Source organism: Oncorhynchus mykiss, chromosome 25 (assembly GCF_057628025.1).
Source record: "Oncorhynchus mykiss isolate SJ-2025 chromosome 25, ASM5762802v1, whole genome shotgun sequence".
NCBI classification, from domain to species: domain Eukaryota; kingdom Metazoa; phylum Chordata; class Actinopteri; order Salmoniformes; family Salmonidae; genus Oncorhynchus; species Oncorhynchus mykiss.
The window spans coordinates 80,021,101-80,047,076 of NC_143046.1; the positions used below are offsets into that span (position 1 = coordinate 80,021,101).

The 25,976-nt window shown below is 44.0% G+C and overlaps 2 protein-coding genes across 37 annotated transcripts in view; both read right to left on the reverse strand.

The window, feature by feature from the left end:
* pals1a (protein associated with LIN7 1, MAGUK p55 family member a) overlaps positions 1-5,407 on the reverse strand; it is a 54,927-nt gene extending 49,520 nt beyond the window's left edge. For both annotated transcript variants that reach the window (XR_016492048.1, XM_036962531.2), the window contains exon 1: positions 5,121-5,407. The gene's annotated coding sequence lies outside the window, so the exon portion shown is untranslated. The remainder of the gene's footprint in view (positions 1-5,120) is intronic.
* A 237-nt stretch (positions 5,408-5,644) lies between these two features.
* The window catches only part of LOC110504229 (gephyrin), a 119,783-nt gene continuing 99,451 nt past the window's right edge, over positions 5,645-25,976 (reverse strand). For 19 of the 35 annotated variants that reach the window (XM_036962400.2, XM_090221255.1, XM_090221246.1 and 16 more), the window contains 13 exons: positions 22,162-22,254; positions 21,922-21,977; positions 18,347-18,466; positions 17,933-17,991; positions 13,530-13,683; positions 13,154-13,275; positions 12,620-12,707; positions 10,919-10,992; positions 10,719-10,783; positions 9,929-10,018; positions 8,134-8,237; positions 7,912-8,008; positions 5,645-7,705 (listed from right to left, as the gene is read on the reverse strand). In XM_036962400.2, the coding sequence (XP_036818295.1) occupies positions 7,572-7,705; positions 7,912-8,008; positions 8,134-8,237; positions 9,929-10,018; positions 10,719-10,783; positions 10,919-10,992; positions 12,620-12,707; positions 13,154-13,275; positions 13,530-13,683; positions 17,933-17,991; positions 18,347-18,466; positions 21,922-21,977; positions 22,162-22,254 (1,256 nt within the window). In that variant the 3' untranslated portion in view covers positions 5,645-7,571. The remainder of the gene's footprint in view (positions 7,706-7,911; positions 8,009-8,133; positions 8,238-9,928; positions 10,019-10,718; positions 10,784-10,918; positions 10,993-12,619; positions 12,708-13,153; positions 13,276-13,529; positions 13,684-17,932; positions 17,992-18,346; positions 18,467-21,921; positions 21,978-22,161; positions 22,255-25,976) is intronic. The other 16 variants (XM_036962410.2, XM_090221257.1, XM_090221252.1 and 13 more) reach the window with 3 other exon arrangements.

Genomic DNA, 25,976 nt, shown 5'->3' on the forward strand with positions numbered 1-25,976 from the left:
CGGCAGACTCAACCGCCTTGGTTTCTCAAATGACTGCCTCGCCTGGTTCACCAACTACTTCTCAGATAGAGTTCAGTGTCAAATCGGAGGGCCTGTTGTCCGGACCTCTGGCAATCTCTATGGTGGTGCAACAGGGTTCAGTTCTCGGGCCGACTCTTTTCTCTGTATACATCAATGATGTCGCTCTTGCTGGTGATTCTCTGATCCACCTCTACACAGACGACATCATTCTGTATACTTTTGGCCCTTCTTTGGACACTGTGTTAACAAACCTCCAAACGAGCTTTAATGCCATACAACTCTCCTTCCGTGGCCTCCAACTGCTCTTAAACGCGAGTAAAACTATATGCATGTTTTTCAACCAATCGCTGCCCGCACCCGCCCGCCCAACTAGCATCACTACTCTGGACGGTTCTGACTTAGAATATGTGGACAACTACAAATACCTAGGTGTCTGGCTAGACTGTAAACTCTCCTTCCAGACTCATATTAAACATCTCCAATCCAAAGTTAAATCTAGAATCAGCTTCCTATTTTGCAGCAAAGCCTCCTTCAATCATGCCGCCAAACATACTCTTGTAAAACTGACTGTCCTACCAATCCTCGACGATGCCATTTACAAAATAGCCTCCAACACTCTACTCAGCAAACTGGATACAGTCTATCACAGTCCCATCTGTTTTGTGCATTTTAGAAAATGTGTTTTCCCGCAATTTGCATTTTGGAACATTTGCATGTAGGCCTGCCGCCGTGTGCACATTGTTACAATTAAAATATGAAATAATAGTTATCAAAATATTAAGCAAAACATTCCTTTGGATGCAACAGTGGTTGTATGATTTTTGGATCTATCGTCCCGGGACTGTGCCAAAGTCTGTTTTGAACCGTCTTAGACATCTTTTTAAAAGTCCTCGAGATGAAGAAATGCCCTCAATTTCAAGCCCTGCACACACTGGGCCCTTTGAGTGGACCATCTGCTGCTGTGTGGCTTAGCTAAGCACCCTGGTGGAGACAGAGTGGTCATCCTCCTGGTCCTCTCAACCACTGGGCTAACTGAACTGACTGACCAACACAGACAGCTAGCTATGCACAATGGGCCTGGTAGCGGCTGCAGAAACCTTCCTAAACAGCTCATTACACATATCAACCAAATGTATATGATAATACTATTTGTACATCAGCAGCCACCTGGCCTAAACCCCAAAGACTAAGCAGCAGCATATAGACTACAATGTGAGAGCGAAGGCAGATGGAACAGGTTCATTACCTGTGGGTAAGGGAGGAGGGGTCAGTGTGTGTGTGTGTGTGTGTGTGTGTGTAGGTGTTTTGTTTTTAAGGGGAAGCAGCAGGAGTAGCAGGTCCTAGGCTGTGGGTGTGACCTAACCTTTCAGATTAAAGCAGAGTGAGAGGAACAACCCTACAGGACCTGAAGAGTAAACAACTTCCCTGAACAGTGTTTACTTCCGCACCTGTCTGTCTGATATATAGAGATCCAATTCACTTACTATTAATTATTCTAATTCTATGGCCTTGTGTCATATTTTCACCAATGGCGCACGCACACACACACTAAACAGTGGACAGCACCTGGAAATGATTACCTTAACTAAGAATGTATGACCCAGTCAGTACGTGCTTGAATTGCCTGAACAGAATGACAAAAAAAAAGATACACTTGGGAGGTAACAAAACAAAGAGAGACAATTTGACCACTGTCTTCTCCTCCAAACATACCACTCCTGGTCCAGGCTACATCACTGTCTTCTCCTCCAAACATACCACTCCTGGTCCAGGCTACATCACTGTCTTCTCCTCCAAACATACCACTCCTGGTCCAGGCTACATCACTGTCTTCTCCTCCAAACATACCACTCCTGGTCCAGGCTACATCACTGTCTTCTCCTCCAAACATACCACTCCTGGTCCAGGCTACATCACTGTCTTCTCCTCCAAACATACCACTCCTGGTCCAGGCTACATCACTGTCTTCTCCTCCAAACATACCACTCCTGGTCCAGGCTACATCACTGTATTCTCCTCCAAACATACCACTCCAGGTCCAGGCTACATCACTGTCTTCTCCTCCAAACATACCACTCCAGGTCCAGGCTACATCACTGTCTTCTCCTCCAAACATGCCACTCCTGGTCCAGGCTACATCACTGTCTTCTCCTCCAAACATACCACTCCTGGTCCAGGCTACATCACTGTCTTCTCCTCCAAACATACCACTCCTGGTCCAGGCTACATCACTGTCTTCTCCTCCAAACATACCACTCCTGGTCCAGGCTACATCACTGTCTTCTCCTCCAAACATACCACTCCTGGTCCAGGCTACATCACTGTCTTCTCCTCCAAACATACCACTCCTGGTCCAGGCTACATCACTGTCTTCTCCTCCAAACATACCACTCCTGGTCCAGGCTACATCACTGTCTTCTCCTCCAAACATACCACTCCTGGTCCAGGCTACATCACTGTCTTCTCCGCCAAACATACCACTCCTGGTCCAGGCTACATCACTGTCTTCTCCTCCAAACATACCACTCCTGGTCCAGGCTACATCACTGTCTTCTCCTCCAAACATACCACTCCTAGTCCAGGCTAAATCACTGTCTTTTCCCCCAAACATACCACTCCTGGTCCAGGCTACATCACTGTCTTCTCCTCCAAACATACCACACCTGGTCCAGGCTAAATCACTGTCTTTTCCCCCAAACATACCACTCCTGGTCCAGGCTACATAACTGTCTTCTCCCCCAAACATACCACTCCTGGTCCAGGCTAAATCTGATTTACAGACTAACACTGTGCACACAGCATGGTAACATCATGGTGGTGTTTGGTCTGTCCGTGTCCTGACCGGTCCTGGTGGTGTGTAGCCATAAACAACACTAGAATGTCTGCTTGTTGATGGCTAGGTTATACGAGGTGAATCACACATGGTCCTGCTAGCACTGAAGGTTTCATCGCTACAGGACAGACCTGTACTACCGTGGGCATGAGGCAGCTTGTCACGGGCACAGCAGGCAGCTAAAACCAGCCCACTTGACAACCTTATTATTTTATTTAACTAGGCAAGTCAGTTAAGAAGGAATTCTTATTTACAATGACAGCCTACCCCAGCCAAACCCTCCCCTAATCAGGATGACACTGGGCCAATTGTGCACCACCCTATGGGTCGGGTGTGATACAGCCTGGATTTGAACCAGGGACTGTAGTGACACCTCTTGTATTGAGATGCAGTGCCTTAGACCGCTGTGCCACTCAGGAGCTCTTAAAGGGTGGTGTCTGTCTGTTCTTTCCTGGTCTAGCCTTCTGAGACCACAGATGGGGTTGAGAAGCCCTCCTCCTCCAGCCCACTGTCCTGAGCCAAACCAAATATAAACAACACTGGGCAGAGTCTAACATTCCACTCAAGATATTTTCATTCCCACACGCTGCCTTTATTCTCACTTCTTGGCTCACATTAAAAGGAGAGAAATATAGGCTAGGAAAATCAACTAGGCCTGTGAACTTGTTTCTTCTGATTACATGTAATCAGAGAGTCCCCAGTGACACCTCAGCTGTGGGTCAGTGTATCCTATCCTCCCTTAACCTGTCACTGTGGAGGAGAAACAGACCAGGATTCTGATCTTCTCCAGAACTCTCACTCCACATTCCAACACTCCACACACAGAATAATGAACATTCCAGATTCCAGGGAAGAGGAAATGAGAGATGCATGAACCACCTCGTAACAGGGTTTTAAAAAGGTGAAATAAAAACAAACAGCACCTGGGTGGTAGAGAGGGGGCAGAGAGACAGGATGCATGAAGGTGGAGAGAACGACAGAGCCCCTCTGTCGTTCTAGTCCATAGTCCATATAAGACAATGGCATTTCTAGTAAGTGTTACATTTTGATAACATTTGATAACACAGCTATCAAACTCCTCAAAAATAGCTTTCAGCTATTCTACCTGCTCAAAACTGGCAGTGGCTGTGACTAGAGGCATGTGATTATGGAGACTGATAAGATTGTTATTTTTTACCATTATAGTATCAGGCTGGGTAGTAGGTGATAAGCACCCAGTGTGTGGTAAATGGATGTGGTCTTCATTAAATTAATTTTATTAGAACAAATTCTTATTTTCAATGACAGCCTAGTGGGTTAACTGCCTGTTCAGGGGCAGAACGACAGATTTGTACCTTGTCAGCTCGGTTACTAGTCCAACGCTCTAACCACTAGGCTACCCTGCCGCCCCATTGATTGTATTGCTTTTCTAGTATATCTAAAAATAGATATTTGTACTGAACAAATAGCCTGCATTTAGTTAGTCACTGATGCTGTTGTCAGACAGCCATTGAAGGGAGTAGTTGATCACAATACGGGCATAACCTCGGTGTCAGACATCCGTGCTGATGTTCATGTTGACACAGGCCATATGGTGACCAAATGAAGATCACCTTCTGTTGATTGATGAGGACTTTCTGGTCAGACTTTATTGCATTACTGTCAAAAACAGACTCTTTATCATCCATCTGTACTGGATTGGTAAATTAATTAAATATAATGTTTTGAGACATGGTGTCCTGGCTGGAATACTATTATTTTTTAGATGCACGAGACCTTTTCATAGCTAGAATTACACCTTGCGAGCTAGCTAGTAGCAGACAGTTCTAGATTATAGTCTGCTTTTTACAAATACCTAGCCACCTAGATGGTTATGGACAAACATGCAACAAATCTTATTCAAAAGACATGGACGAACTAAATATCTGTCTAAAGGGTGCATCGATTAGCGCACCCACACCTCACGCACCCAACAGGTTGGGCAAAAGTACCTTAGTCCGCCTTTCTAGCTTGTAGCAGTTGCTAGCCATTGCGTTGCGACATTCTCTGCTATGCCATTGGATGGAAGGTGACATTCGGTGACAATTTTACTAAAGTAAATACACAATTTCGTTGTTATCACACGAAGTTGAAACAACAGCTTTAGTTCAACGTGAGATGCTCTTCTATTAGTTCATCAGGTAGAACAAACTTTAAAAGATCGCGCTAGCTAACTAGCTCTTCCCTGGCAACGCGTCGCAGACAATGACACTCCAAAATACATAGGAAATGGAAGAGAACTACTCACTTTATTCCCGCAACCCTGTCGAGAATATATTCTTCATTGACATGTCCAATATTACTCCACTGTTTTTTGTATCAGTTGAGTTAAAAAAACGAAAAAAAACTTTGCTAACTTTGTGCCACAATATCAGTCCGGATCCTCTCTTCCGTAGCCGTGCGTTAGGAGTCATTTCCAACTCGAGAGTTGTTCATACGTGAAGGGTCTCCCTTTTGCTCTACAGTGCCCAGTAAATTCGCATGAAACAACGTTCGCGATTGGACAATGCTGCTCACAGGACCCGAAACAATTCTATTTTGTCCAATGAAAGACGACTTTACATATATACAGTCTATGCTTTACATCTGTAAGTGACAGGGTTGATTTAGATATTGTTTTTTACCCAGGGCAAGCTTTTGCTGAAATCAAGGACCAATGCTGTAGAAATAAATATATTTTGATATACTCACGATGTAGCATAGAATACAATATAATCGTTTTATATTTCCAATTGGACACGTCAGTTTATAAATAAGAGACTGAAGAAATTGTTTTACATAATGATCAAGGATGTTTAATTTTTCATTAGTTTCATCAATATTACAGAAAACGTTTATAGTACAGAGTTCAATATCTCCCCATTGCTTCATTAATTTAGTCAGGATTGCTGGTCACCATAATCTGTACAATATCACTCTTTTGTATTCATGTATTTTTCTGTACATTGTTTGAATAGTTGTTAAAAAGGCAGTCAGCACTTTAAATAAGCTGTTTCTTCCTTCTGAAATTAAACAAATAAAAGACTAAGTTTCCTCCCTCCTCCAGTTCCCTCACATATCTATACTAGTATGTGTGAGGTGAGCAGTCCTGGAGGGGTGAGGGTGGGAGGGAGACAGGCCGTGTTGGTAAAGTAGAAGGTCGGGAGACAGGCCGTGTTGGTAAAGTAGAAGGTCAGGGGACAGGGTGGGACCAGAGGCATATATTTAGATATGTGAAAGAATACACGTCTCTGGGTGGGACTTCAGGACCAGGTCAGACTATGATGAAGCTAGTGGGCCTGTGGGGCAGCTAGGGGGAAAGATCAGCCTGGGGGGTAGCTAGTGGGCCTGGGGGGCAGCTAGGGGAAACGATCAGCCTGGAAGTTAGTGGGCCTGGGGGGTAGCTAGGGGAAACGATCAGCCTGGAAGGAAGTTAGTGGGCCTGGGGGGTAGCTAGTGGGCCTGGGGGGCAGCTAGGGGGAACAATCAGCCTGGAAGGAAGTTAGTGGGCCTGGGGGGTAGCTAGGGTGCAGCTAGGGTGCCTGGGGGGCAGCTTGTGGGCCTGGAGGGGAAGCTACAGTAGTGGGCCTGGGGGGCAGCTAGGGGAAACAGTCAGCCTAGGGGGCACTGGCAACCACTCGCTGCCTTTCTCCACCTTCAAGGCCTGTAATCATAAAGGAGTAGGAGCGCTGATCTAGGATCAGTTTATCATAATGAATAAGATTATATAGACGGGGGGACCTGGTCCTAGATCACTACTCCGAGCCACTTTATGAATACAGGCCCAGGTCTCATCATGATGACCCTATGACTTTTGGCCCAAGATACCCACCACTTTTGGCAACTGCACACAAACACGACTCACAAGAAAAACAACAAGCAAAGCTGTGTGTGAAGCCATTATGAGGCATTATAAAGCCCATATAATGAGGCATAGAAGAGAAGAAGAATACTAAAGGGAGGGGAAAGATAGCTGAAGGCACCCTCAGGACCCTGAAAACACTCCTAATAAGACAGAGCACCAAGGCTACATCCTGATTCTTCACTCTATTCCTGCATGGATCTAGTAATGGTGGAAACTCCCTCCAGTCAATGCCTACCTTCACCAATCCAATGCCTTTAAAAATGACAGGGAGTGTGCAAGTGTACACTTCAGGAGAAGGGTGGAGAATCAGGACGTTCCCCAAGAGGGACTTCTGACATTATCTCAAAAGGGTTTCCGTTGTTCAAAAAGAAGATATGTATTTACTATCATTTTTTTGTGAGATAAGAAAATAGTATTTTATTTGTATTTTTTTTTGAGCACCTACAGCTTGTTATTGAAATGCTACTGCTATCTATCTATAAGGTCTAGGGTTGAACACACAAAGCAATTGCAAGGATGAAAGTTAAACAGAGTTGCTTAATATGACAATATAATATTAATAATAATAATTATAATAATATAATACAGAATAAATCTCTTTTTTTTTCACTTTTAAAAGGTATAATATTGTCTTTCTTTGAAATACAATGATCTTTTCAAATTCAGATTTCATGATCAATGTATGTACTTCATTTACTTTGTGTTCGAGATGTTGGTTAATTATACTTGATGAACTTTATTATCCAAATCAACAAAAACTAGCTGTGCCATTGCATATTACAGAATAGTTATGATATGTGGACATGCACCACTTTCTCTCCCTGTCTATCTATCTGTCCCCGTAAGATGACATCATCATAGTCGTCCTATGACCATCACGTCCACAACCTCTCCTTTATGCAGCTCCACGTATTGCTCTGTTTTAGGAGGCAACATCAGCAGCCCGTTGGCACTCCTCATGCTCATCAGTCGACTACTCATCTGATTTCCTTTAGGGGGGAGAGAGACAGAGAGAGATAAAGAGTGAGCGAGATAAAGAAGGAGAGTGTTGGCAGAGAGGGATAGAGGGGGGGGGCAGAGACAGAGAGAGAGCCAATAACATGACAAGGATCAACTTTTTGATACACACTTTCCCTTATCCATTTTTTACATGCAAATGTGCTGATGACAAAGTATTGTGTGTATGAGATAATACCTGTGCTCTGTGCCCATGGCAGAGGCTCCTGGTGGTGCCATGTCAGGATGCAGCGGTGGTACTCTGGACGAGGGTCCAACTTTACATCACAGGAAAGCTGTTTACATACACAGGAGAAAGCAGGGCACAGAATGATGACATCACACTCAACTTTAAACCCCAATGTATTTGCATTAAGCTATGTGTAAAAAATAAATAAATAAAAAACTCTTGTTAACTTACCCTGGCTTTGATGATGGTGGGCCGAGGGTCCAGGATCCCCTGCATCTTCCTCAGAGCAGGGATGACGAAGAGGTTACAGGTGACGACCGCAGACACTGGGTTACCTGACCAACAGAAAGAGAGGGGCTGAGGATGAGAGGGAGAAAAGGAGGGGACATTACCACTGTTCAGAGGGCTAAGGCGGGAGATGACAGGATAGGCCAGAGAAGGTTTGGACGGGTTGGGGTGTAGGAGCATTGTTGTTATTGACATGCTCCAGCTGGCAGCCCCTGTAGGACAGGATAAAGGCTCAGTGCAGAGTGGTTCTCTTCTCACCCCACTGGCCTGTCAGTATGGGGCCGGGCTGGGCCGGGGGACCAAGCTGGGGGCCTTGGCTGTGCAGGGGGACTTGGGCTGGGGGCCGGGCTGGGCCGGGGGGATGAGGAGGCAGACAGTTGAGACAGGTACGCTTCTGACTTTTTAAGGTTGCACAGAAGAGGGACTGGAGGGGTGCACTCTTTAGGGGAGTGGGAGAAGTGGGTGAGCGCTCTTTGGGGAGAGTGGGAGAAGTGGGTGAGCGCTCTTTGGGGAGAGTGGGAGAAGTGGGTGAGCACTCTTTAGGGGAGTGGGAGAAGTGGGTGAGCGCTCTTTAGGGGAGTGGGAGAAGTGGGTGAGCGCTCTTTAGGGGAGTGGGAGAAGTGGGTGAGCGCTCTTTAGGGGAGTGGGAGAAGTGGGTGAGCGCTCTTTAGGGGAGTGGGAGAAGTGGGTGAGCGCTCTTTAGGGGAGTGGGAGAAGTGGGTGAGCGCTCTTTAGGGGAGTGGGAGAACTGGGTGAGCGCTCTTTAGGGGAGTGGGAGAAGTGGGTAAGCGCTCTTTAGGGGAGTGGGAGGAGTGGGTGAGCACTCTTTAGGGGAGTGGGAGAAGTGGGTGAGCGCTCTTTAGGGGAGTGGGAGAAGTGGGTGAGCGCTCTTTAGGGGAGTGGGAGAAGTGGGTGAGCGCTCTTTGGGGAGAGTGGGAGAAGTGGGTGAGCGCTCTTTAGGGGAGTGGGAGAAGTGGGTGAGCGCTCTTTAGGGGAGTGGGAGAAGTGGGTGAGCGCTCTTTGGGGAGAGTGGGAGAAGTGGGTGAGCACTCTTTAGGGGAGTGGGAGAAGTGGGTGAGCGTGGGAGAAGTGAGTGAGCGCTCTTTGGGGAGAGTGGCAAAAGTCTTTACACCAACCAGCAGCAGTGATGGGAGGTGTCAAAAAAAGGTCAAATGAAATGAAACAGCAGGGGAAGGGTGAGTAGCGCTCTCAAATCACAACAACAAGCAACAGCATGGAATGATGGGATAGATACCCGCAGGGGCTCGGGACGACACTGAGAAACAGAACGAGGCGCGACAGAACCAACAGCAACGCCACAGAAACAAAACAATATTTCTCTCTCAGAAAACCGAACAGAAAATCACATAAGAAAATAAAAACTCTATATTTTATGTGAACATTTTTTGTTAAGATTCAAGTTTGGGTTTACTAAAAGGTGCTTTTTTTTTTGCTTAATCACTACTAAAAAAAACGAACAAAAATGCCCCCAAACATGCCCAAACTGAGTTTGGGAGATAAAAAGTTCATTTGGCCTCAAGTTTGCATTTTGAGATCATTTTAAGCTCATATCATTTGAGGTTGGGCCAAGTTTCAGTTTAGCACTTAAAGCAAAAAAAATATTTCCCATTTTTCAGTTTAAATTCTGTTTTCTGAGCTCATTTGAAGTAAGCTTGCTTTCCGGTAGAGAGCAGTGAGCACACTGAACGGTACGGTCAACCACGGTGGTAGCACCTACTTCCGCGCGGTGGCACAGGCACCCTGCTTGCCTCACTGTCGGGGACATGGTCGATGAAAATGGCGCCTGTATCTCTGAAGGTGAAATTACCTTAAAGGGGGAATATAAAAAGAGTGGCAGTCACCACAGCCACAGACTAGCCCTCCGAACATACGTAGGACGGGCAGAGGCAAGGCAGGGGGGCTGGGGGAGGCAAGGGGGCCTGCTGGGGGCAATGGAGAGGTCAAGGTGCAGGGGGGGGGGGGGCTAGGAAAGTAGAGGGACAAGAGGTTGTTGTCAGCAGGGCTGGTTGGGTGGGTCAAATAGGGGTCCAATTTCAGGTTTGGTGTGGATAAGGGGGCTGGCTGAGGCTTGATGTTTAGAGCTGGGTGGGTCTTCGGTAAACTCTAGGAACACGGTTTTGGAGGGCTGGTATAAAACATTCCCTCACACAAACAGATTTATAATACAAACAACTCTAATACAAAATGTAAATGATCAATCGGGGAAAAAACTGCTACTGTGGAAGGAAGGCTGTTTTGTTCCAGGATGCTGTAGGAACTGAAAGGGGGGTGTAATTAAAGAGAAACATTACCTCTGTCTGAGGGCATGCTGCTGGATTAATACAACAGGTTTCTCTCAGGGAAACGTATATTTGGTTGTTAAATGGTGGCGTTTTGGACTCAGAGCAGTCAAGGCCGGCGATCCCCTGCCAGTCCTGAGACTCAACAACATCATTTACGGGTCTACACACAGACAACAGATACTGTACACACAGTACATATGACTTGCACAGCTCATAAACACATACCTGGTAGGGCAAATATCAGTTTCCGTGCCCCGTCAATGTCCACAGTGGCGAACGTGGTGGGGAGACTAAGAGAAGAAAACAGAAGATAAACCAACTAAGACCTTCCGTGATTCACTATCCATCTCTCCTAAACCATCCTCACTTGATGAATTAACAAGGCATATACCTCTAAACTATAAAATAAAAAAATAATGTCTTACCCTGGCTTCATAAAGACGCGTCCAAAATGGATCTGGGCGTGGAGGTCAATGTCAAGCACCTGCTTCAGATAGTCCTGAAACATAAAAATATATATTGTATATTATTGTGTAATATTATTGTTTAAACGGAGACTTTGATTATCTCTACTGACACGTTTCCATGTCTGACATATGGTGTGGTGTACACGTTTCCATGTCTGACAGATGGTGTGGTGTACACGTTTCCATGTCTGACAGATGGTGAGGTGTACACGTTTCTATGTCTGACAGACGGTGAGGTGTACACGTTTCTATGTCTGACAGATGGTGAGGTGTACACGTTTCTATGTCTGACAGAGGGTGAGGTGTACACGTTACTATGTCTGACAGATGGTGAGGTGTACATGTGTGATCCAATAACAGAAGTAATTGGAGCAGAAAACCCAGAGAGAGAAGTAGAGAATTCAGATAAGCAGTAAACATACAAAAGGTCAGCCAAACCAGCAGGGTGAGAACAGCAGGAGTAACAGCAGGGTGAGAACAGCAGGAGTAACAGCAGGGTGAGAACAGCAGGAGTAACAGCAGGGTGAGAACAGCAGGAGTAACAGCAGGGTGAGAACAGCAGGAGTAACAGCAGGGTGAGAACAGCAGGAGTACCAGCAGGGTGAGAACAGCAGGAGTAACAGCTGGATCAGAACAGCAGGAGTACCAGCAGGGTGAGAACAGCAGGAGTACCAGCAGGGTGAGAACAGCAAGAGTAACAGCTGGATCAGAACAGCAGGAGTAACAGCAGGTTGAGAACAGCAGGAGTAACAGCAGGATAAGAACAGCAGGATGAGAACAGCAGGAGTAACAGCAGGATGAGAACAGCAGGAGTAACAGCTGGATGAGAACAGCAGGAGTAACAGCTGGAACAGAACAGCAGGAGTAACAGCAGGATCAGAACAGCAGGAGTAACAGCAGGAGTAACAGCAGGATGAGAACAGCAGGAGTAACAGCTGGATGAGAAAAGCAGGAGTAACAGCTGGATCAGAACAGCAGGATGAGAACAGCAGGATGAGAACAGCAGGAGTAACAGCAGGATGAGAACAGCAGGAGTAACAGCAGGAGTAACAGCAGGATGAGAACAGCAGGAGTAACAGCAGGAGTAACAGCTGGAACAGAACAGCAGGATGAGAACAGCAGGAGTAACAGCAGGAGTAACAGCAGGAGTAACAGCAGGAGTAACAGCTGGAACAGAACAGCAGGATGAGAACAGCAGGAGTAACAGCAGGAGTAACAGCAGGAGTAACAGCTGGAACAGAACAGCAGGAGTAACAGCAGGACTAACAGCAGGAGTAACAGCAGGAGTAACAGCTAGATCAGAACAGCAGGATGAGAACAGCAGGATCAGAACACTACTCCCTAGCCATGTCATTTGCTCTCACAAACACAGTGACCTCATAAAAATACATCTAAATAAGCACACTGCCTCACCACTCATTTGATATTTAACCTTTATTTAACTAGGTAAGTCAGTGAAGAACCAAGAAGAATTTACCATGACTGCCTACCCCAGCCTCCCATAACCCCGGACAACACTGGACCAATTGTGCGCCACCCTATGGGATTCCCGATCACGGCCATTTGTGATACAGCCCGGGATCAAACCAGGGTCTGCAGTGACGCTTATTTAGATGTATTTTTATGAGGTCACTGTTTAAACTTTTTATATAATCTTACCTTCTCTCCCATGGACACACCTCCTGAGGTGATGATGACGTCAGCACGGCTGATCCCCTCGTTCAGTGCATTAAGGAGGTCGTCTGGGCTGTAGGAGAAAGGTCACAGGTCACAGTTCATACCCTCCCGTCTTTCTGATCATACATGAATCTATAGCATTCCAGACACAGACTTTAGCCTTGTGCTTTCAGATTCACCATTGAGCATGCTTTTTAGTCCAGAACTAGGATTAATGTGTGTCCAGGAAACCAGCACAATATTTTCTAGGAGGGTAGATGAAGCCATTGTTACTGAGGCTTATGATTGAGTGTTGTTTACTGACTTGTCTCCGACGATGCCCATCTTTCTGATCGTACATGAATCTATAGCATTCCAGACACAGACTTTAGCCTTGTGCTTTCAGATTCACCATTGAGCATGCTTTTTAGTCCAGAACTAGGATTAATGTGTGTCCAGGAAACCAGCACAATATTTTCTAGGAGGGTAGATGAAGCCATTGTTACTGAGGCTTATGATTGAATGTTGTTGACTGACTTGTCTCCGACGATGCCCAAGTTGATGGTAGGGTAGCCATGTTCCTGAATGGTGGCCAGCAGTGTAGATCTGTTACTGTCCCTGATCTTCCCTGGGTGCAGGTCATCCTCTGGGTTCAACAGCTACATGTGCGCACACACACACACACACACACACACACACACAGAAGGTTACTTTATTGTTCATATTCTACAGGAAACCATCTCACATCCTGCAATATTTTCCTGTCAGAACCTGGGATTCAAACCGGCAATCGGTTGATGTCTTACCCACCTCTCTAACCTCTAGGCTACCTACCACTGTAATCCCAGGTATTAAAGATACCATGAACGATGGCAAAATGTGTGTGAATGGATATGTGTGTTTGTGTGTTCACCTCATTGCCAGTTGACATGACAGCCACCACTGGGAACTTCTGCACCTCCACCTCAGTGACTCCTACGGTGGCCAGCAGGCCAATCTCAGAAGGGCCCATGTGGGTACCCTTGGACAGGACACATTCCCCACGCTTTATATCATGACCAATAGGCCTGGAGGGAGGGGAGACAGAGGGGGCTGGGTGAGTGGCAGAGATAGTACTGGTACTACGGTCACGTGGAATTTCACTGCCTTCATGACCCCCAGTGTGGCAACCCTAGTAGTACCTCAAGATTTATATCATGACCTATAGGCCTGGAGGAAGGAACAGAGGGAGCTGGGTGAGTGGCAGGCACTCAGATACTGTAGACATGGCTGTGTAATACATAGTGCTGAGCTATTAGTGCTTTTTGAGGTCGGTTTGGTTAAAAAATGATCACAGTATCTAGACTATGTGTCAAATGGAATGACGCTGGAGAGGCGAAGCAGGTATGGGGAGTCAAACATTTCATGTGGAACGGACATGGAACGAGATAGGAACAACGTCAGCGAACGAGTAACACAAACAAAAGACAATCAATGCAGCAGGGGGGAACAGAGCAAGGGAACTGACAAATATAGGGGAGGAAATATACAAATGAGTGAGTGAGTCCAGGTGAGTCCAAAATCGCTGATGCGCGTGACGAGGGAAGGCAGGTGTGAGTGATAGATGATAGGAGTGAGTGATACAGGGCAGCCTGGCGCCCTCAAGCTCCAGGGGGGAAGAGCGGGAGCAGACACTACGCACATTACACTAGTACTGTAGCATGGTAGCGTATCTACGAACCAACCAAAAGCAGTACTGACAAAGGAAGACAGCGTGAAGTAAAGTGAAGTGAAACCTAATGACAGATTAGTTCACAGACAATAGGGGAAAGTAAGGGTTAAAGGAGTAGTCAGTAATTATAACAGTCTTATTGTTAAAAGAGGAGAATTGGGAACCGTGATTATATATAAATGACTCGTACTTGACTCCCTTCTCCCTTTTACTAGCTTGGACTTTGCTGCTTTATTGAGGAAAAATGTACTTACTTCGACTGTGATACAGAGCCTTCAGAAAGGATTCACGTTCCTAGACATTTTCCACATTTTGTTGTGTTACAGCCTGAATTTAAAATGTATAACATTTAGATTTTTGGGTCACTGGCCTACACACAATACCCCATAATGTCCAAGTGGAATGATGTTCTTCAATATCTTTATTTTATTATTTTTATACAGATGAATAAAAAAATGTCTTGAGTTATTAACTATTCAATCACTTTTTCATGGCTAGCCTAAATAAGTTCAGGAGTAAAAATGTACTTAACAAGTCACATAATAAGTTGCATGGATTCATTCTGTGTGCAATAATAGTGTTTGACATGATTTTTTAATGACTACCTCGCCACACATTAAATTATCTGAAAGGTCCCTCAGTGGAGCAGTAAATTTCAAACACAGATTCAACCACAAATACCAGGGAGGTTTTCCAATGCCTCGCTAAGAAGGGAACCTAAAAGCAGACATTGAATATCCCTTTGACTATGGTGAAGTTATTAATGACACTTTGGATGGGGTATCAATACATCCAGCCAATACAAAGACACAGGCGTCCTTCCTAACTCAGTTGCTGGAGAGGAACGAAACTGCCAATGGGGCCAATGGTGACTTTTAAACAGTTACAGAGTTTAATGGCTGTGAAAACTGAGGAATGATCAACAACATCGTAGTTGCTCCACAATACTAAGCTAATTCACAGAGTGAAAAGAAGACTATACAGAAATATTCCAAAACATGCATCCTGGCACTAAACAAGGCGGCACTAAAGTAATACTGCAAAAAATGTGTTTGGCAAAAAAATGCAACACATTACTGAGTACCACTCTCCATATTTTCAAGCATACTGGTGGCTGCATCATGTTATCAGTATGCTTGTAATTGTTAAGAACTGGGGAGTTTTTCAGCATCAAAAGAAACGGAATGGAGCTAAACACAACCAAAATCCTAGAGAAAAACCTGGTTCAGTCTGGTTTCCACCAGACACTGTGAGATGAATTCACCTTTCAGTTTTGACTTAAATCTGGTTGATATGTATTGACTCAGAAGTGTGAATTCTTATTTAAATGAGATATTTATGTATTTAATTTTTAACAAATTTGCTAACATTTCTAAAAACATGTTTCACTTTGTCATTATAGGATATTGTGTGTAGATGGGCGAGAGAAAAAAGGCTGTAACATAACAAAATGTGGAATAAGTCAAGCAATATGAATCATTTATTGAACTGTATGTGGTTGTCCCACCTTGCTATTTTAAGATGTGTTGGGGAATAATCAGAATTAGGTGGCAACATAGGTAAGATGTTTTATATTCATCATAAGTTACTTCTCATCAGAATGTGTTTGTATAATACTGTGGCGGGGATGCAGTATCTGTTCTATGTCAAGACTAAGTTGTTTGGGCCGGAGAGAGGGGAGAGGTCAAGGTGTCATCATGTGTGCTCCACTGTGTCTGTGTGCCAGTCACTCCCTACTTTTCCCATCGGGGAGAGGAGGATGGCAGTGTCTGGAATCATTCTATGCTCCCTCTTTTGTTGCTCCTATCTTAACCTATAGCCTCACTCTCCTCTCCGTGAGCTTGTCCAGGATTGGTTGTATTTAGAATTGGTTGTATCTAAATGACAATTTGATATATATCATAGGGTGGGGGTAATGTCTTGGTACCATTCTGTACCAAGGACGAAATAAGAGCTTTGTTTAGGAGACCAAACTGAACGATAATTTATAGCCAACTCTGTCTTCTTTGGGGACACTCCTCTGAAGTAAAGTTTTTCTTTGTGTAAGTTCCTAAGACCTGTGGTTTGTCATGTCGTCTAGGGGGGGTGGATCTTTGCTATAAAGGATCCCATTTGCCATTATGTGGGGCACTCTCAACTTTTCATTAGAGATACTGAACTGTTGAAAGTCAAAATGCTATTGCAAAAGCTTAATTATTATTAAAGGTGAAGATTAAGCATAATTCTGACTGGTGTGTGGTTTGCTCTCATGATTTGGTAAATAGAGGAAATTTCCACGACAGATGAATGCACTAACTGTAAGTTGTTCTGTCTAAGAGTGTCTGCTAAATGATACAAATGTACATGTAAAATGATTTGAGCTTTTAACATTCAATTGCCAAAATATTTAAAATATTCCATTGTCTTTGTAAGGTTCACATTCGGTAGAAATGACTATGAAATAATAAAACACTGCAGTTGTGTATATTACTTTATGCTTTAATTATGTTTCACTCCTTAAAGTCATCATCTCATCTCTGCTCAGACAGTAACAGTCAGCCAGCCAGACAACATCATCTCTGCTCTCTCCATACTGTACTGTCTTCAGTCATCCTATTTAGCAAGACTAGCCTGCCTAAGTATGCTGCAGAGCTGTCTGACAAAATCATTTTACTACTTCAAAGTAGATATGCTATACTTTCACAAACGGTCTCTATCCCTCTCTCTCGTCCTTGTGCTGTGTACATTCCTCTCTCAGGCAGTCTATGTGTATCTAACTTCACATAGCAGGCGTAAAGGTGTACCCATCGCTGTCCGAGCTGGAAGGAACAGGCGAAAGAAAGAACAGACACAATGGATTATGGTCACTGGCTGCCTGTGAGTTTATAATTCATTTTAAGATTCTTCTATTGGTTGTTAAATCAATCCACGTTGGTGCACCCCAATACATGTCAGACATGCTTTAAGTCATGTACCCAGTAGGTCCCTCAGGTCCTCTGGCCTTTTAACTCTCCCAAAGCCTCAGACCAAGAGGCATGGAGAGGCAGCCTTTAGTTACTATACCCCCAGCCTCTGGAGTAGCCTTCCAAGAGATCCTGAGGGGACTGAAACTGTTGACATATTTAGAAGAGATGTTAAAACACCTTTTTGCTTTGCTTTACCTCGGGGTGCTTTTCAGTCTTTATTGTTGCTGTTTTTTATCCTCATGTTTATTGTGTAGTAAATATTTCAGTTTTTATTTTCATTGTTCAAAAAAACAATCCTGTGAAGCACATTGTGTCTGAAATGTGCTGTATAAAGAAAACTTGATTTGATTTGATGATTGTAGTTAATCACCACGTTTCTGCGCTGAACTAAATTGAATATTTGCTTCATGAAAACTAGAACTCCCTTCCGCTCAGCGTCCCACATGGTTCTTAACTTGATTTCTCTTGTGAATGATTTGATTTCTCTCTAGAGAAACGGCGCGTTGGGGAAATGGTTCATCTCTCAGCACTAGAGGTAGAGTTCTGTTACAGAAAAGCGTTGGGTAAACTGGAATTTCAGTTTACTTCCTGATTTAACTGGATTTAAATGAAATCGAGCCCACCAGTCCTGACTGGTACAACTTTAAAATTGTCACTCACCTGATGTCCTGTCCAGGGCGTGCCTGTACCAAGATCCGCACCTCCAGCTCTTCTGTGCCCTGCAACGACAAACAGAGCGGTTAATGAAGGAGATTTGGAAGAGGTTTGTGGCAGATGAGGAGGTCTACATGTACAATACAGAAAGGCTGTCTGTTTGTGGAGAGGAGATACTGGAGACAGAGGAGAAAGGATTGAGGGAAAGTTGCGAAACAGAGAGGCGAGAGACATATTGTATGTTATTGTAATCTATTTGTATAGTATGTTCCATGTGGATAAAGTTCATTGAAATAAATTGAGAGGGGGTCAGGAAGTTGCCACAGGAGATGGGAGAGGGAGAGTGCTAGTTGACTCACGTCTTCAGAGAGAGAGAGGGAAGAAGGAGGAAAGAAGGAGAGAAGTCGGGTGTTGACTCACGTCGTCAGACTCTCGAAGCAGCTCTGTGTCCTCCACCTGCACTACAGCATCCGCCCCACAGGGGACAGGAGCCCCCGTTGTCACCCTCATCACCTGGCCCGGCATCACTGTGTGGGTCGGCTACAGAGACACACATGCAGGTTGGACATTATAAAGGTGCTAAACATGCTTATAACACATATTCCAAGGCATTATAACTGCATCATAACTACCGGCATGAAGTAGTGTTATCAACATTTCAATTGGGAAGTTGAATTATCAGAAATCGACTATATGCAATTTTCACAAGATATACTTATGAACATGAGCATCAATAGTGGAAGCTGTGTGTCCATAGTGGAGGCTGTGTGTCCATAGTGGAGGCTGTGTGTCCATAGTGGAGGCAGTGTGTCCGTAGCGGAAGCTGTGTGTCCATAGCGGAGGCAGTGTGTCCGTAGTGGAAGCAGTGTGTCCATAGTGGAGGCAGTGTGTGTCCATAGCGGAGGCAGTGTGTCCATAGCGGAGGCAGTGTGTCCGTAGAGGAGGCTGTGTGTCCGTAGCGGAGGCTGTGTGTCCATAGTGGAGGCAGTGTGTCCGTAGTGGAAGCAGTGTGTCCATAGTGGAGGCAGTGTGTGTCCATAGTGGAGGCTGTGTGTCCATAGTGGAGGCTGTGTGTGTCCATAGTGGAGGCTGTGTGTGTCCATAGTGGAGGCTGTGTGTCCGTAGTGGAAGCAGTGTGTCCGTAGAGGAGGCAGTGTGTCAGTAGTGGAAGCAGTGTGTCCGTAGAGGAGGCAGTGTGTGTCCATAGCGGAGGCTGTGTGTCCGTAGTGGAGGCTGTGTCCATAGCGGAGGCTGTGTGTCCATAGCGGAGGTTGTGTGAGAATTCTAAAATGTACTATTTAAATGTATTATTATGGATTTAACCCAGAAAGCAGAGTGGAGTGTTGTAGAGAGAGAGAGACAGGATCTGTGTAGAGAGAGAGACAGGGTCTGTGTAGAGAGAGAGACAGGGTATGTGTAGAGAAAGAGACAAGGTCTGTGTAGAGTAGAGAGACAAAGAGACAGGGTCTGTGTAGAGTAGAGAGAGAGAGAGACAGGGTCTGTGTAGTGTAGAGAGAGAGAGACAGGGTCTGTGTAGAGTAGAGAGAGAGAGAGACAGGGTCTGTGTAGAGTAGAGAGAGAGAGACAGGGTCTGTGTAGAGTAGAGAGAGAGACAGGGTCTGTGTAGAGTAGAGAGAGAGAAACAGGGTCTGTGTAGAGTAGAGAGAGAGAGACAGGGTCTGTGTAGAGTAGAGAGAGAGAGACATGGTCTGTGTAGAGTAGAGAGAGAGACAGGGTCTGTGTAGAGTAGAGTGAGAGACAGGGTCTGTGTAGAGTAGAGAGAGAGAGACAGGGTCTGTGTAGAGTAGAGAGAGAGAGACAGGGTCTGTGTAGAGTAGAGAGAGAGAGAGAGAGAGACAGGGTCTGTGTGGAGATAGAGAGAGAGAGACAGGGTCTGTCTCTGTGTAGAGGTAGAGAGAGAGAGACAGGGTCTGTCTCTGTGTAGAGAGAGAGAGATGGGGTCTGTCTCTGTGTAGAGGTAGAGAGAGATGGGGTCTGTCTCTGTGTAGAGGTAGAGAGAGAGAGACAGGGTCTGTCTCTGTGTAGAGGTAGAGAGAGAGAGACAGGGTCTGTCTCTGTATAGAGGTAGAGAGAGAGACGGGGTCTGTCTCTGTATAGAGGTAGAGAGAGAGACGGGGTCTGTCTCTGTACAGAGGTAGAGAGAGAGAAATTTCAACATACCAATTAGGATCTGGCTAAAAATATTTTAATCAGTCATAGAGCCCATTGCTCTTTATGGTTGTGAGGTCTAGGGTCCGCTCACCAAGACTTCACAAAATGGGACAAACACCAAATTGAGACTCTGCATGCAGAATTCTGCAAAAAATCCTCTGTGCACAACGTAGAACACCAAATAATGCATGCAGAGCAGAATTAGGCCGATACCCACTAATGATCAAAATCCAGAAAAGAGCCGTTCAATTCTACAACCACCTAAAAGAAAGTGATTCCCAAACCGTCCATAACAAAGCCATCACCTACAGAGAGATGAACCTGGAGAAGAGTCCCCTAAGCAAGCTGGTCCTGGGGCTCTGTTCACAAACACAAATACACCCCACAGAGCCGCAGGACAGCAACACAATTAGACCCAACCAAATCATGAGAAAACAAAAAGATAATTACTTGACACATTGGAAAGAATTAACAAAAAACACTGAGCAAACTAGAATGCTATTTGGCCCTAAACAGAGAGTATACTGGTAGAATACCTGACCACTGTGACTGACCCAAACTTTGACTATGTACAGACTCAGTGAGCATAGCCTTGCTATTGAGAAAGGCCGCCGTAGGCAGACATGGCTCTCAAGAGAAGACAGGCTATGTGCACACTGCCCACAAAATGAGGTAGAAACTGAGCTGCACTTCCTAACCTCCTGTCCAATGTATGACCATATTAGAGAGACACATTTCCCTCAGATTACACAGATCCACAAAGAATTCGAAAACAAATCCAATTTTTATAAACTCCCATATCTACTGGGTGAAAGTCCACAGTGTGCCATCACAGCAGCAAGATTTGTGACCTGTTTCCACAAGAAAAGGGCAACCAGTGAAGAACAAACACCATTGTAAATACAACCCATATTTATGCTTATTTATTTTCCCTTGTGTACTTTAACCATTTGTACATTATTACAACACTGTATATATATAATATGGCATTTGTAATGTCTTTATTGTTTTGAATCTTCTGTACGTGTAATGTTTAATGTTAATTTTTATTGTTTATTTCACTTTTGTATATTATCTACCTCACTTGCTCTGGCAATGTTAACACATGTTTCCCATGCCAATAAAGCCCCTTGAATTGAATTGAGACGGGGTCTGTCTCTGTGTAGAGGTAGAGAGAGATGGGGTCTGTCTCTGTGTAGAGGTAGAGAGAGATGGGGTCTGTCTCTGTGTAGAGGTAGAGAGAGATGGGGTCTGTCTCTGTGTAGAGGTAGAGAGAGAGACGGGGTCTGTCTCTGTGTAGAGGTAGAGAGAGAGACGGGGTCTGTCTCTGTGTAGAGGTAGAGAGAGAGACGGGGTCTGTTTCTTTGTAGAGGTAGAGAGAGAGACGGGCCTGTCTCTGTGTAGAGGTAGAGAGAGAGACGGGGCCTGTCTCTGTGTAGAGGTAGAGAGAGAGAGACGGGGCCAGTCTCTGTGTAGAGGTAGAGAGAGATGGGGTCTGTCTCTGTGTAGAGGTAGAGAGAGAGAGACAGGGTCTGTCTCTGTGTAGAGGTAGAGAGAGAGACAGGGTCTGTTTCTGTGTAGAGGTAGAGAGAGAGACGGGGCCTGTCTCTGTGTAGAGGTAGAGAGAGAGACGGGGTCTGTCTCTGTGTAGAGAGAGAGAGACGGGGTCTGTCTCTGTGGATTATCTTGTAATCACAGTGAGCCAGTGACCTGTGTAACTCCACATGGCAGGATAGCCCATGGGAATACACTGAGACACAGAGAGGGATGGAGGGAGGGAGGGATACTCCAAAATATCAGGGTTCAAACTGTAAGGAGCTCACCTGCTGTCCTGCCTGTGACTCCCCAATGATGAAGCGATCTCCAGGACCGTCGGCCGCTGAGAGGAACAGAGAGAGGGATGAGAAATAGAAAGAGAGAGAGAGGGGTGGTGAGAGAAAGAACAGTAATGCCTCTATATCTGAAAACAAGCTGCAAGGGTCAAACTCACACAAAAACAAGCATGAAAGGTTTGTAATCTCTCAAACTACAGAACTCCACACCCACTAAAACTGGCGTCTCACCTCGCACGGCGTAACCATCTTTGACTGATGCAGGGAACGGAGGCAGGTTGTCTTTGGCATAGACGTCCTGAGCTAAGACTCGACCCATCCCATCTACAGTAGGATAGAATAGGATAAAGAAAGGAGAGAAAGAGAGAGAGAAACAGAGAGGAGAAAAAAGGTTGTAATTTCACACATACATTAAGGAGTACACAAGATGTGATATGCATGCTGGTGGGATAAGCTGTGTCCCTCGGCAGGGGAGGCAGAGTCCCTCTATGTTTTGGTCAATGTGCGTGTGCGTGTGTGTGTGTGTGCAGTGCAGTGAGGATGGGGCAGAGAAGTTATAATCATGCTGTCACAATCTGTTGACAACAGCACAGAGACCGATGATGGTAGGACAAGACAGTGTTGAGTAGCTGTTGTTGAATGTGAAGAGGACAAAAGCCAGACACACAGAAAGGCCTAAATCACATGAAACCTTTGCTATATGTGAGTGACAGAGAAAGGGGTGACGCTCCCACACACACACACACACACACACACACACACACAGGCAAGCAGAGACAAGCACCTCTAGGGAGAGAGTGAGGAGATCACTCAACACAGGAAAGAAGAAAAAACAGAGCCAGGAATAACAGAGAAAAAGAGAAAAAAGAGAGAGACAAAGAGAGAATAATTGAAAGAAAGAAAGAAAGACAGAAAGAAAGAGAGAGAAAGAAAGAGAGAGAGAGAGAGAGAGAAAGAAAGAGGGAGAGAGAAAGAGAGAGAGAGAGAGAGAAAGAAAGAGAGAGAGAGAGAAAGAAAGAGAGAGAGAATAATTGAAAGAAAGAAAGAAAGACAGAAAGAAAGAGAGAGAAAGAAAGAGAGAGAGAGAGAGAGAAAGAAAGAAAGAGGGAGAGAGAAAGAAAGAGGGAGAGAGAAAGACAGATAGAGGGAGAGAATAATAGAAAGAGAGAAAGAGAGAGAGAGAGAGAGAGAGAGAGAGAGAGAGAGAGATAGTAAGAGAGAGAAAGACAGAAAGAGAGACAGTAAGAGAGAGAAAGAAAGAGAGAGAGAGAGAAAGAAAGAGAGAGAGAGAGAAAGAAAGAGAGAGAGAGAGAAAGAGGGAGATAGAAAGACAGATAGAGGGAGAGAATAATAGAAAGAGAGAGAGAGAGAGAAAGAAAGAGAGAGAGAGAGAAAGAGGGAGATAGAAAGACAGATAGAGGGAGAGAATAATAGAAAGAGAGAGAGAGAGAGAGAGAGAGAGAGAGAGAGAGAGAGAGAGATAGTAAGAGAGAGAAAGACAGAAAGAGAGACAGTAAGAGAGAGAAAGAAAGAGCTGAAAACAGAGAGCAATGAATAGAGAGAAAGAAAGATAGTGTGAGTGTGACTGAGTGTGTGTGTGCTTTTGGGTTAACTATCCTTGTGGGGACCAGAAGGATAGTAAAACAAGGACGGGTTAGGGTTAGGGTTAGAATTAGGGTTAGGTATAAGGTTAGGGTTAGGGTTAGGGTTAGAATTAGGGTTAGGTATAAGGTTAGGGTTAGGGTTAGAATTAGGGTTAGGTATAAGGTATAAGGTTTTGAATGGGAATCATTCATTGGGTCCCCAGAAGGATAGTAAAACAAACATGTGTGTGTGTGTTTGAGACAGAGAGCAAGAGAGAGAGAGAGAGAAAGAGAGAGTGAGGGAGGGAGAGAGTGGGTGGGAGAAGAGATAATGAAGAGAGAGAGAGAGAGAGAGAGCAGGCTTCTCTTCTGTTGAAGGCTGATTAGAGGAGACTTAATGCTCTAAAATACCACATCTGATGAGCAGCTAAATATAGATCATCCCTTTTATACAAACAGATGAATACAGAGGTATCTATGGAAACAGAGGAATACACAGAATATACAGGGAGTGGAGCGCCACAACACATTCGCCTCACCACCGCCAAACTGACTGAGAAGACATCCAAACTGTAGACTCTATCAGCTAAGAAAGACTATTAGCTAAGAAAGACTATTAGCTAAGAAATAGTCTCCATTGGCTAAGAATATTAGCTAAGAAAGACTGTATTAGCTGAGAAATAGACTATCAGCTAAGCCTATTTGCAAAGAAAGACTCTTAGCTAAGAAAGACTCTTAGCTAGGAAAGACTCTTAGCTAGGAAAGACTCTTAGAAAGCCTCTTAGCTAAGAAAGACTCTTAGAAAGCCTCTTAGCTAAGAAAGACTCTTAGAAAGCCTCTTAGCTAAGAAAGACTATTAGCTAAGAAGGACTATTAGCTAAGATCCTCTATTAGCTAAGAATCTAATAGCTAAGAACGTTTTAGCTAATACAGATAATAGCTAATAGCTAAGAAAAAGCCTATAAATACTCTAAAAAAAAAGAGTCTCTATTAGAAATACTCTCTATTCGCTAAGAAAGACTCTCTATTATCTAAGACTATATCAGCTAAGACTGCCTATTAGCTAAGAAAGACTATTAGCTAAGAAGGACTATTAGCTAAGAAAGATCCTCTATTAGCTAAGAATCTAATAGCTAAGAACGTTTTAGCTAATACAGATAATAGCTAATAGCTAAGAAAAAGACTATAAATACTCTAAAAAAAAGAGTCTCTATTAGAAATACTCTCTATTCGCTAAGAAAGACTCTCTATTATCTAAGAAAGACTATATCAGCTAAGACTGCCTATTAGCTAAGACTCCCTGTTAGCTTAGAAATACTATATTAGCTAAGAAAGACTCTCTATTAGCTCAGAAAGACTATATTAGCTAAGACTCTCTATTAGCTAAGACTATTTGCTAAGAAAGACGATTTGCTAAGAAAGACTATTAGCTAAGAAAGACTATTAGCTAAGAAAGACTATTAGCTAAGAAAGACTATTAGCTAAGACTCTATTAGCTAAGAAAGATAATTAGCTAAGAAAAATACTATATTAGCTAAGAAAGACTGTATTAGCTAAGAAAAACTCTGTATTAGCTAAGAAAGACTATTAGCTAAGAAAGACTAATAGCTAAGAAAGACTAATAACTAAGAAAGACTATGTTAGCTAAGAAAGACTATTAGCTAAGACTATTAGCTAAGAAACAGACTATCAGCTAAGACTATTTGCAAAGAAAGACTATTAGCTAAGAAATACTATTAGCTAAGACTATTAGCTAAGAAAGACTCAGCTAAGAAAGGCTCTATTAGCTAAGAAAGACTATTAGCTAAGACTCTCTATTAGGAAAAAAAGGAAAGAAATTATCTCACTCCAATACATTTTTATAGAAAGTTAGCAAAAATATATAAGATCTTGCTACCATGGAAAGGAAAATACCTGTCTATTTGTGGAAAAATCACCCTGATTAACTCCTTAGTTATATCACAGTTTACCTATTTGCTTATGGTTTTGCCTACACCTAGTGACCTGCTTTTTAAATTATATGAACAAAAAATATTCAATTTTATTTGGAACAGCAAACCAGATAAAATTAAAAGGGCCTATTTATATAACGAATATGAATTTGGTGGGTAGAAATTATTAAATATTAAAGCATTAGACCGTTCACTAAAGGCATCAGTCATACAAAAGTTATACTTAAATCCAAACTGGTTCTCTAGTCAATTGGTATGAATGTCTCATCCTATATTCAGGAAGGGCCTTTTCCCCTTTATTCAGATTACACCTGCTCACTTTCGGTTGTTTGAAAAGGAAATAATCTCCAAAATATCTTAATTTTTTAAACAAGCCTTAGAAAGTTGGTTGCAATTTCAGTTTAATCCACCAGAAAGGACGGAACAAATAGTACAACAAATATTGTGGTTAAATTCAAATATACTAATTGATAAAAAAAACTATTTATCGAAGAAATGTTTAAAAAAGGTA